This window comes from Mandrillus leucophaeus, unplaced genomic scaffold, assembly GCF_000951045.1.
Source record: "Mandrillus leucophaeus isolate KB7577 unplaced genomic scaffold, Mleu.le_1.0 Scaffold17, whole genome shotgun sequence".
NCBI classification, from domain to species: domain Eukaryota; kingdom Metazoa; phylum Chordata; class Mammalia; order Primates; family Cercopithecidae; genus Mandrillus; species Mandrillus leucophaeus.
The window spans coordinates 5,058,367-5,070,393 of NW_012101698.1; the positions used below are offsets into that span (position 1 = coordinate 5,058,367).

The 12,027-nt window shown below is 44.8% G+C and overlaps 2 protein-coding genes across 3 annotated transcripts in view; both read left to right on the forward strand.

Annotated features, from left to right (window-relative positions):
• The window catches only part of HYDIN (HYDIN, axonemal central pair apparatus protein), a 423,190-nt gene extending 421,627 nt beyond the window's left edge, over positions 1–1,563 (forward strand). For both annotated transcript variants that reach the window (XM_011976766.1, XM_011976767.1), the window contains one exon: positions 888–1,563. In XM_011976766.1, coding sequence (XP_011832156.1) covers positions 888–1,370 — 483 coding nt within the window. In that variant the 3' untranslated portion in view covers positions 1,371–1,563. The remainder of the gene's footprint in view (positions 1–887) is intronic.
• A 6,559-nt stretch (positions 1,564–8,122) lies between these two features.
• Positions 8,123–12,027, forward strand: part of VAC14 (Vac14 homolog (S. cerevisiae)) — a 140,335-nt gene continuing 136,430 nt past the window's right edge. Inside the window, exon 1 of the mRNA XM_011976768.1 lies at positions 8,123–8,495. Within this exon, the coding sequence (XP_011832158.1) occupies positions 8,392–8,495 (104 nt within the window). The 5' untranslated portion in view covers positions 8,123–8,391. The remainder of the gene's footprint in view (positions 8,496–12,027) is intronic.

A 12,027-nucleotide genomic window follows, 5' to 3' on the forward strand; every position in this document is an offset into this window, starting at 1 on the left:
CCTTCTGTCCCAATGCTCTGCCCTCTGCAGGGAGCTGCTTTGGTCCACATGGGCCAAGATGGTTTATCAGGACATCCATATTCCAGCCAGCTACAAGGGAAGAGGGGACAGTTGTATATATCACCAATATTCCATGGAACAAAACTTCACAGGACCACACCTGTCAACAAAGGCGCTAGGAAAGGTAGTTTTTGTACTGGGCAGTCACATGCCCGGGTGAAATCAGAGATCTTGTGGCTGTAGACAAGTGGCAGAGGCTCTTGATCAGTGGTTTCAGCCAAGAGACGCTAGGTTATGTGCAGTAACAACCACAGGGGCTTAAGATGAAGGCTTGTTTCTCATTCGAGCAATTTTCCAGGGAGGCCAGCAGGGGACCCTGCTCATCTCAGTCCCTTGGGATTCAAGCACCATCTCAAATATTTCCAGTACAGTATCAGAGGCGTGAAAAGACCCTGACAGGAGTTAAATTGGCAATGAAAGGCTCTAGCATGGAAGTGACACCTTTCACTTCTGCTCACAGCTAGTTGTCTGGAACTAGCGCCACCCATCCTCTAGGAGCCAGAACGTTTGGTTTCCCACGTTCATAGAAGAAAAGAACCGGATATAGGGGACCAGCCTCCATGACTACCCTGTCGACATAATCTGGCTCTGTGTCTCGGTACATATTATTAACATCTCTTTGCCTTTGTTTCTTTGTAGCAAAAGAGAAATAATAATTAGTAATACCTACCCTGCAAGGGAGTTATAAGGACACAACTTTATAACATTCCCAGTCTCACACAGACATCTTGCTTGATGTCCAGGAGTGGAGGGACTGGGGTGAACTTGAGCTCCTGGTGTGCTCTTCAGGATCTCATGTGAGCTGAGTTTGTCTGTTGCCCTTTCAGACCGACTGTACAGACTTCCACGCAGAAAAACTCATTAATGCAGCCGCAGGAGGCCAGGGAGGCACTGAAGCCAGCGTGGAAGTCTTCTTCGAGCCCAGCCACCTGGGTGAGACCAAGGGTATCCTAATTCTATCATCGCTCGCAGGTGGAGAGTATATCATCCCCCTCTTTGGAATGGCTCTGCCTCCCAAGCCCCAAGGTCCCTTCCCAATCCGAGCCGGGTACAGCATAATCATCCCCTTCAAGAATGTTTTCTATCACTTGGTGACCTTCTCCATTATCGTGGATAACCCAGCCTTCACCGTTCGCGCTGTAGAGTCTGTGCGGCCCAAGAAGATCAACAACATCACAGTCTCCTTTGAAGGAAACCCGTCTGGCAGCAAAATCCCCATCACCACCAAGCTGATTGTGAGCTGCCCTCCTGGCGAAGGGAGTGAAACTGGAATTAAATGGGTTTATTATCTGAAGGGGATCACCCTTTAGTGGTAACCAGGGTTACCTATATCAACCAAAAGCTATGCGTTGTCTTAGCCTGAAGAAGAATAAAGAAAACAATAAGAATTCTAAAGGAACTGTTTTTATTCTTCTCATACAATTATAGGGACAGTTATTTCCATATTATGTTTTCCAAATATAGATATGAAATATCTATTTCATATTAAACATTATAACTACACACAGCAGATCTATATTTTAGACAACTGAATCCTTGTAAGTCCCTAAATTTAATTTATTAACATAGCCCCAAAGCTCAAGTACTTTGTAATAATTCCCATTTTTATCAAGAAGGCACAGGTATCACACTAATGACCTTCCACCATGCAACAGTTAGCAGTGCATGACGCTGGGTACTGCAGTTTCTTGTTAACATCCGAAATGGTTTAAAAAGCCCCTAGATATGACTATTTTGATGTAGCATTTTATTCTGCTTTCACATAAAAGCCAAATAATATTTTCAAAGGGATGGACAGATAACATTAGGGCAATCCAGGGACACTCTCATTACTTTTTCTCTTGGCTTTTAATACCATCAGTGTTCGAATTCCACTATCTCTCCTACACAGAAAGTTCCCACTAAAGTCTAGGCCTCGGAGAAAGGCTAATAGAGATCCCCCCGCCACACACACACACACACCCCCAGCCTTGGATAGCACTCAGCAGGAGAGCAGGAACTCTCAACCCATCTGCACATCAGAACCACCTAACTCTCCCTCAGAACCTGCCCCATCCCCATCTGATGTCATTGGTCTGGAGAGGGGCGTGGGCATCTTTATTATATATGTATTTAACTTGTACAGCAGAGCTGAGAACCAGTGCTACAGATCAATTACCTGCCCTGTGCTGCAGCTGAGTCGGGAAATCCCTGCCGGGGAAGGACCACACCTCAGTTTGACACGTTGCAACTGCCACTATTTTGTGTGCACCTAAAGCGTGGTGATCCAAGTCAGTGCCCTTCTCAAACATCACTCCGGAAGCTTCACCTCCAAGGAGCAGTGGGGCACATTCCTCAGCCCAGAGACTTGGCTTCCCCTGGGTCTTGTGGTGTGTATTAATAGGACCACTTACCTATCAGCGTCACCTGTTGAAGTAAAGATGGTTGAAGTCTGGCCCTGGAATGAGTTTGCTTCTGCAGACACATACCTCTGATGGAGGGTCCCCCTGCCTCTACCTCTTCCCCACACTCATCCCCCACAGTCTTCCTGCAAGAGGGGCAGGAGGCTGGAAGAAGATGGCCTCTTGGGAATGAATGCTGTAAAGAAATGGGTCTCAGAAATGGTCCCTGGCCAGCAGCAGTACTATCACCTGGGAATTTATTAAAAATCCAAACTCTCAGTCCCCATGTCAGATCTACCGAATCAAAAAGTGTGTAGGTGTGGCCTGGCAATCTTTTAGCAAGCCCTTATACCTCAGAGGTGGCTTTCATGGAGGGAGATTCTTCTACTTCTCCTGCACCTCCCCACAACCCTAGCCCAGTATACTGTAGGACCAAAGAGGCTTTTTCTAGAATGTCCATAAACCCAGACCTTGACAGTAGTCCTCCCTCATCCTCAGGGGATATATTCCAAGGTGCCCAGTAGATGCCTGAAACCACAGATAGTACTGAACACTCCATATGCTGTGGTATTTTCCTTTACATACATACCTATGATAAAGTTTAATTTATAAATTAGACACAGTAAGAGATTAACAACAATAACAATAAAGTGGAACAATTTTAATAACATGCCAGCATCACTACTCATGTGCTTCGGGGCCATTATTAAACTAAATAAGGTTTCCTTGAACACAAGCATTGTGATCCCATGACAGTTGAGCTGCTAACCCCAAGTCATCTACTCAGTGATTGTCAAGTGGGTTGTGTCTACAGCATGCGTACGCTGGACCAGAGGGTGATTCACATCCTGAGCGGGATGGAGTGGGATGGCATGAGATTTCCTCAGGTTATTCAGAACAGCGTGCCACTTAAAATGTATGAATTGTTTATTTCTGGAATTTTTCATTGAATATTTTCATTCCATAGTTGACCACAGGTAACTGAAACCATAGAGGAGGAGGACTGCCGTACTTAATAGACAATTTATTTTTACAACCTCTAAAGACACCACTGATAGTTATAAAGACAACTAGATGACAGATTTTCCCAATGGTTAAGTGAGCAAAGATCGCTCTGACCAATCATCTGAGAGAATGCTAAGATCAATGAGCAAGTATGATGACTTGCAAATATATGGTGTCTGTATAAAGTCAGTGCTTCTCAAATATTAGTGTACATCAGCATCCCCTGGAGGGCTTACTAAAACAGATTGCTGAGCCCCACCCTCAGGAAGTCCCATCTAGGAGATTTGGGTGGGGCTTGAGAACTTGCATTTCTAACCAGTTCCTGGTGATGCTCCTTGGTGATACCAATCAGACTGTGAGAACCACAACTCTAAAGCCTCCAGCCTCCTGGTTATTTGGAGTGGCCTATGGACCTGCAGCATCAGCATCACCTGGGAATCTGTTAGAAAGGCAGGCCCTCAGGCCCCACCGCAGACCTGTTGAATCAGAATCTGCATTTTCATGGACCTGCAGGCGATTTGCATGCACACTGAAGCTGAGAGTGCTACCTTAAGGTCCCTGGCAAAACTTGACCTTTGCCAAACCCACAGCCATAACTCTCTTCATTACAGCCCTGAGAGGAGTCTTACCAAATGTGCATAGGACCTAGTTGATGAAATTAACCCTCCCCAAAATGTGCCTCCTTCCACCCATTCACCAGAGGTATAGCTAAGGGGTCATGGTAGTGGGAGGAGGGGAGTAATTGGTCCATCACCCTACTCTTCAGAAGGGTTATGCCTTTTCAATAGTGGTGAATATGGTACACCAAATGGTTCCTAAGGCTGAAGAAAAAAAGGAAGAAGCTATATGCAATCTTGGCTAACGTGCCACCAGTCAGAGCATGGTTTTTACCCAGCCTTGGGGTGGCTTGGGGCAACTCCCCCCACTTCAGATCTGTTCCAATGCTCCCCAAGTCACTGAAGCTGTCCTTATACATTTTATAAAATTAATCAGGGAGAAGGGAGGGGGAGAAACAAAAATGAACCCAGGTTGCAACACACTCAGCATTAATTACTAGATCAGCCTGTGCTCAGACCTGCTTCCTCATAGCTGTTTGGTGCCTGCTGCTTCAGAATCACATAGAGTAGACCCTGCTAAAGATCATTGTTCCCCTCAGTGCTATGGAGGTAACAACTTGAACATTAGGAAATGTTATGTTTTCCATTTGAGATATTTATTCTTTCAAGTTCTGTGTACCAGTGAATCAACTGACATCAGCTGATCTGAAGGACCCCACGAGAAGCTGACTCACCAAAGAATGCAGTTTACACATCCTGACGATTTCATCCATCTTACCCAACCAGTGACCCAGTTTTGCAGCCCTTCACCCTCCAGGATCCGCTTAAAAACCCCAGCACAGAACTCCTCCAGGAGATGGATTTGAGGGTCTCCTCCCATCTCATCACTCAGTGCCTCTGATCATGGAACTCTTTCTCTGCTGCATCCCCACTGTCTCTGTGCATTGGTCTGTTACTGCACAGTGGGCACACAAACCTGTTGGTCCTGTAACACCACTGAATCTAGGGTCCAAATCCTCCTAGCCCCTGAGAGAGGAGGAAGTTCTTTCTCCCTAGGACCAAGAGCCAAGCTCAGATCCTGCCCCAATGTGAACCCTCTTACAGGCTGGTTTGAGATTGGGTGCATTTCTTCCCTTTAGGTTTTACTCATGTTTCCTTGGACTCAAAAATAACAAAATAGTCTTATATCAGCAAATTTGGAATGGCAAAGTAGCTTAACAGGGGGCTTGATGAAAATAACCCTTCCAACACATGCCTGTGGAAGTTACATTAGAGCGTCCATTCTCAGCAAAGCAGACCAGGAGACTTCTAACTGGGGGATGTTCAGAAAATGTCAGGGTAGCTGTGTGACAGAACTCCAAGGAGCACTGTGCACAGAATACCATGGGAATGGGGCTCCCTGGTCTTGTTGCACACAGAGCCCCTGGTGAGTGTGGCATGCTAAGTCTAACCACTTCTTTAGGAGCCTCAAGTCAGAGGTGACAATATTATGATGTTGGTGAGGGCCTGCCACATCTCAAGAGCCTCTACCTAATACCTTAAACCCTGTTGCCCTGAAACTCCAGCTACAATTACATTGCTGTTGGAGAAACTGCTTTGTACAGTTCAAGATTTAGGTACAATTTCGTACAATGTCACCAGAAGCCTCTTGGTGCAAGTTATGTCATAACTTTTATATACCTTTTAATAGCTATTATGCATAGTTGTTACAGAACTATTACAAGTTCTAACATAACAACCAAGCATCACACAGATGCAGATGAATTATAACTGTGAAATAATAAGCAGTATGCAGTCAGGCACATCAGTTATCCCCCTAGTCTAGAAGAGCTTCAACAAGAATGGTCACAGGTCAGAGAAAAAGAACAAGGGTAGAAGGCAAAGGTGGCCCTTGCGCTTTATTTTTAGCACCACTACTGGTTCAATTATGCATAAACAATCTTACCTAGTTGGCGTTTTTCACGATGTTAGAGAAAAGAATCACTTCCGTCTAGGAACTTCTGACATAAAGGTAGGCATTGGTCTGGGCCTTGAATAAAAAACTGGTTACTTAGCAACCTGAGCCAGAATGTAATTTCAGGAGAAAAGAATACTTCTGGTTTAAAAAAAAAAAAAAATCCTTACAGTTTGAATTATTAAAAACTGTATCATGACCCTTGGGAAATTAAGTTCATCTCTAAGAAAAAGCCAAACCAAAAAGCAAAAGAAACATGAAATATTATATTAGATATGGGTCCCGTGGAAATGCACACACATTGGAGAAATGGAACCAAATCATTCCCATTGATTTACGTTTTTTCAGTGTTTTGCATCAACCATCATCAAAATCCTAAAACCAAACTTTGCAAGACATTTGGAGATGTCTTTGGCAGTACTACTACTACTTGTTAGCACACCTACCTTCATTCATAGGATTGTGTCAGCAAAGGTTTTAACAGCTGTGAAAACCCCACCAGTATAGGAAAATACATTTTTTATGGATTTTTCTAGACATGGTATCTCCATGACTTGCAGAGTTTTGGATTAGCCTTTGTATTCATTTTCTATGGCTGCATAACAAATTACCACAAAACCAGGAGAGCAAAACAACACAAATGTATTATCTCACAGTGTCCATGGGTTGAGAGACCAGTGTGAATTAGATTCTCAGCTCAGGGTTCCACAAGGCTGAAATCAAGGGGCTGGCCTGCTGCATCCTCATCAGGAGGCTCAACTAGGGAAAGATCTGCTTCCAAGGACCCTCAATGTGTTGGCAAAATTCATTTCCTTGTGGCCATATGACTGAAGTCCTTACAGGAGAGTCTCTCTTCCACTTCAAACTTCTTCTAATCTCTTTTAAGTACTCAGTTGATTCAGTCAGGCCCACCCAAGTTAATCTCTCTTTTTATTAATTAAATGTCAGCTGATTAGGGACCTTAATTACATCTGCAAAATTTCTTCTGTGATTTTACATAATATAATCATGTGAGTGATGCATAGCCCATCATATTTACAAGTCTTGTTCACACTGAAAGAGGGGATAATACAGGGCATGTACACAAAGGGGTGGGAATATTGGAGGTCATCCTATAATTCTGCCTACCTTTACCCTTCATCCATTGTGTCCTTGTTTCTGATCTATAAGTTGAGGATAATACTCCATTTTCAAGGTTGTTATAAGGCCAACGTATGCATTTTTCATTCATTAAAGAAAAGTATCACCATGCATTCTGAAACTGTTTGTATTTGATATTCTTTGAGCTCCACTGTAATCTAGCCCTTGTCCTAAGTCCCTGTTCACTCTGAAAGCTTATGAGAAGAAAGGCTGACACACCTCCCTATTACTGCATATTTACCACACTCCGGCCATAAATTGCTTTTAAATATTTTGCCACGTAGTTGGGATTTCTGTTCCACCATGTAATGTGATTCCCAAAGCATCTGAAGGGGCTGCTTTCCAGGAAACCCATCTAGAGACCTGCACTCAGCAGATCTGGGGCCAGTCTGTCTGTAACCAGCCCTCCTAGGCATCAGAGCATGGTAAATACACCCCAAGTCCCAAATGGTGGGTGACAGACACTGTTGGTACCTGAGATCTTAGGTGGTAGACGGGTAGTGCCATTTTTAATTGAGAATTTACTTTGATGTGTCTTAGAAAAAATATACCTATTCAAACTCATGATTTTAGGGCACAAGCAAAACTGAAAGAGATTTAAAGTATTTAAGTGAGTTGATTTGAGGAAAATATTGAATAGATAATACGAGTGGCTAGAATATGGTGAAAGTGATGACAGTGTTACTGCAGTTAGGGAAACATCTGCATCTAGGAAATTGGTAAGTGGCCAAGTACTGAATGAACTAGTGAATTCGGTGAGTATTGAATAAATTATGTTAAGTGAATCAGACTCCAAGAACCCATTCGGTCTTATGAACGTCTACAGAAGCCTAGCATGTGCCATCAGTTGAGCTACACACCCATTAAAGCACGTCTGAAATCACACTCCAGCTACCTGGCGCGCAGCGGGATGGCGTGCGCGGTGTAGGTGGAGCCTTGCGAGGGCGTGGCTAATCCACCTGAGGGCCGCGGTGGGGGCGTGGCTGGCGAGGGGCGGGTCCTCGGGGCGGAAAGCGGAAGTGTTAGAGAGTCATGTGACCCGAGTAACATGGCCGCTGTCCCGTGAGTACCGCTGGTACCGGGCGAGAGTTGTTAGGCGGCCAGGGTCAGGTGTGCTGGAGCAGGGTCCGGGCCCGGGTTCCAGGGCGAGGCGGCGGAGCGTGGCAGGCAAGCCCGGAGCGGCGTGGTCCATGCGCCGGCGCCGGGGGCAGAACGGAGCCGCAGACTCCCCTGGCCCCGGCGCGGCCCCGGCAGCCGCGGGCTAAGGAGTCGCGAGGCTCCCCGAGCTGCCACCATGAACCCCGAGAAGGATTTCGCGCCGCTCACGCCTAACATCGTGCGCGCCCTCAATGACAAGCTGTACGAAAAGCGGAAGGTGGCAGCGCTGGAGATCGAGAAGTAAGAGCCGCAAGGACCCCTCCCTGGCTATGCAGCCCCTGACTGCTCTGCTCCTCAGGGGGACTCCTCACGCCTTCCTAGCCAGGGTTATTTTCCCAGGTTTTAGGCCCTTACCTTAGCGTAGTGATTAAGAGCAGATTGGGAGCCATATCTAGCAGTCCCCCGTTTACTCCTGACTGGCTGTGTAATTCGGTCCCAGCTTTTTAACCTCCCGGTGCCACAAAGGGCTGCAGTGAGAGTGAAGTGACATCATGTATGGGTAGTGCTTTGCACAGTGCATGGCACAAAGTGAGTCTTCGGTGCGGTGCCACCCAAACCAGCAAATCAGAGAGTTGTCTCTGTGGTGGGAGAGAAGTCAGAAGCCGGAGAATTTGTAGGTGATGCTGACCAGCCTGGTTTCTTACCCAGCTTCTGAGAAGTGAAGGAGACTGTTAGTGACCAAGTAGAGAAATCAGGTCGGAAACCTAGTGATCTCAATGCTCAGAGAGTTGTTTGTTTTATCTGTGTTATAACACCCTTCCCTGCAAATGGAAGTAGAAATAATTTGACCTTTCTTGCTTCCGCAGTCTTGTTACATGCATGTGTAACAGCGATCTTTTCTTTATTTCCCAATGTACAAAACAACGAAAGTTTAACTGGGGATGTTTTATTAAGTTTTTTGGTTTTGGTTTTGGTTTTTAACTGCAATATTATTTTACTTTTGGTGGTTTTCTCCCAGTCAAATCTTAGTGTTAAAGTCAAGTGAGTGGGTGATTTCAGAAAAGTGGAAAGAAGCAGGCTGTGAAACTGGAAGAATACCAGTCTGGGAGGCAGAAAAGGTAGATTGTAGTTCTGTTCTGTCCAGTAGAGTAGCCGTTGGCCATGTGTAGCTATTATAAATTTAAATTATTAAAGATTAAACTTTAGTTTCTCAGTCACACTACCCATATTTCAAGTGTTCAATAGCCACGTGTAGCTATTGGCTACTATATTGGGCAGCACAGATTATAGACTGTTTCCATCATTGCAGAATGCTCTGTTGAACTGCTCTAATCTGTTCTATGGTGTGACATTCATTCTTTAACCTGGGGCAAATTCCTTAACTCAGGGTTTCTCAGCGTCTGCACCATTCACATTTTGGAACAGATGATTTTTGGTTGTAGTGGGCTGTCCTGTGTCTTGCAAGATTTTTAGCAGCGTCTCTGACCTCTTTTCACTGGGTGCCAGTAGCACTTCATCTGTTGTAACAATCAAAAATGTCTTCAGACATTGCCAAATGTCCCCCGAAGGAGCAAAATTGCCCCAGTTGAGAACTGCTGCTTGTAATCCAAGTGTTGCTTTGGATTTTAGTTTCCTCCTCGACTAAAGGATTTGGACCTTGATAAGAAACCCCCCGCCCCGCCTCCATTCAGCTCTCATGCTCAATATGTCCACAGCCATCTAGCTGCTTCTCTCATGGGACACCACTTTCTTGACTGCTCTTTTTATATAGCTTTTTGTTTATACCTGACTGTCACGAATGCTAGCAAGTCTTACTGCACATTGCCATACTGAATAGAGGGATCCAGAGATGATATATAGACATGGTTCCGTGTCCATGGGGTTTTGTTGGCTTTGAAGTTGCCTTGACACCTAGTTTTGTCCCTCACCCACTCTGCTTCTCGGGAATATCTGGTTTTATTATAGCTTGAGTCATCTGTTGAGTCCTTGAAGAGAGAGGTGTTCATCTTAATATTATTGTTGCTTCCAGCACAACCTGTGTATCTGTTCTCACTCTGCAGACAGTTCTGTAAGGGTTTTGTCTTTGATAGAGTTCATTTTGTATTGGACATCGCCCTTGATTTGTGGAATTTAGAGAAATTCACCAGTGCCTTAACTGGACTGTGAACTCCTTAAGAGCAGAGAGTTCTGTTTATGTGTCTGTTTTATTTATCCTTAGCACCTAGCCTGGCAGCACTTGACAGTTGGTGTCCAAATAAATGAATGACCATACATTTTCGGTGGAAAAATAACATTGCAGGCTCAGGACCTTGCTGCTCAAAAGCATGACCTACAGACAGCAGCATCAGGATCATCTGGGAGCTTGTTAGAGGTTCTCCAGACCTATGGAATCAGAATCTGCATTTTAACAAGATCCCTGGGTGATCTGTGTGCACATTAAAGTTTGAGAAGCACTAGCCTCAAAGACCCGCTCATCTGTTTCCAGCCTTCTCCAGTCGTGCTTAGAATGAAGAATGGCTGGTTAGTTTGATGCCTTCCTCAGAATGTGTGTTTCACAAATTGCTTGGAGACAGATACTGATTTATCTGTGCTTCACCAGCATTTTGCGTGTCTGAGCACTTTCTCTGTGTCAGGTACACATAGGATATTGTATGTTTTAATATATTCTTCATTTGGCCTGGTCAAAGTGACCCGCAACAAACACAGACTATTAATTAATCTCTCATTAATCAGACTGCAGATGCCCAATAAAAGAAGAGTCCGAATATTGGCAGTTATCTGTGTAGTGTAAATGAGTCAGTTCATGTGCTTCCTAAATAAAAGTGCTTAGTCCTGTTCTTAGGTAAGTGGCCCCTTTAAGATACCCTATTTCCTGAGAGGCTGCGTGGCATGGTGTTTAAGAGCAGGCTGTGGAACTGGGGTCCAGGCTCCCATTTACTCGCTAGGTGACCCTGAGCAAACTAATTAACCTCTGTGCTTCCATTTCTTCATCTGTAAAATGAGAATAATAATAATATGCATAGAGTTGTTTGAGCTAATGTTGTAAAGTGCTCTATTAGTCTGTTCTTGTGCTGCTATAAACAAATACCTGAGACTGGGTAATTTATGAAAAAAGAGTTTTATTTGGCTCACGGTTCTGCAAGCTATATAGGAAGCATCGCAGCTTCTGCTTCTGGGGCCTCAGGATGCTTCCAGTCGTGATGGAGAGCAAAGAGGGAGCAAGGCGTCTCACATGGCGGGAGCAGAAGCAGGAGCAAAAGAGATGGAGCAGGGAGGTGCTGCACACTTTTAAACAACCAGCTCTCTTGAGAACACACTCACTGTCACAAGAACAGCACCAAGAAGATGGTGCTAGGCCATTCGTCATCACGGGAGAAATCCACCCCTATGATCCAGCCACCTCCCACCAGGCCCCATCTCCAACACTGGAAACACCAGTTCAACAAGAGATTTGGTGGGGACACAGATCCAACCATATCAAGTACTTAGTGTAGTACTGGGCACATTGCAATTGTTATAAACTATATATATAGAGAGAGAGAATTGTTATATAATTGCCCTAATTATTTCTAACATATGTATATCACATAGTTGTCATCTGTCAGTACTGCTCTTACCACTTTTTGGTAGGGGGAATGATAGCCTCCCATATTTGCCCCATGCTAATCCCTGGAGGCTGTGAATATGTTATGTTACATGGCAAGGGGGAATTAAGATTGCTACTCACTAACCTTAAAATAGAGAGATTATCCTGGATTATCGAGGTGGGCCCGATGTAACCCTAACCAGGAGAGTCAGTGTCAGAGTGATGTGATGTGAGAAAACTTACCCT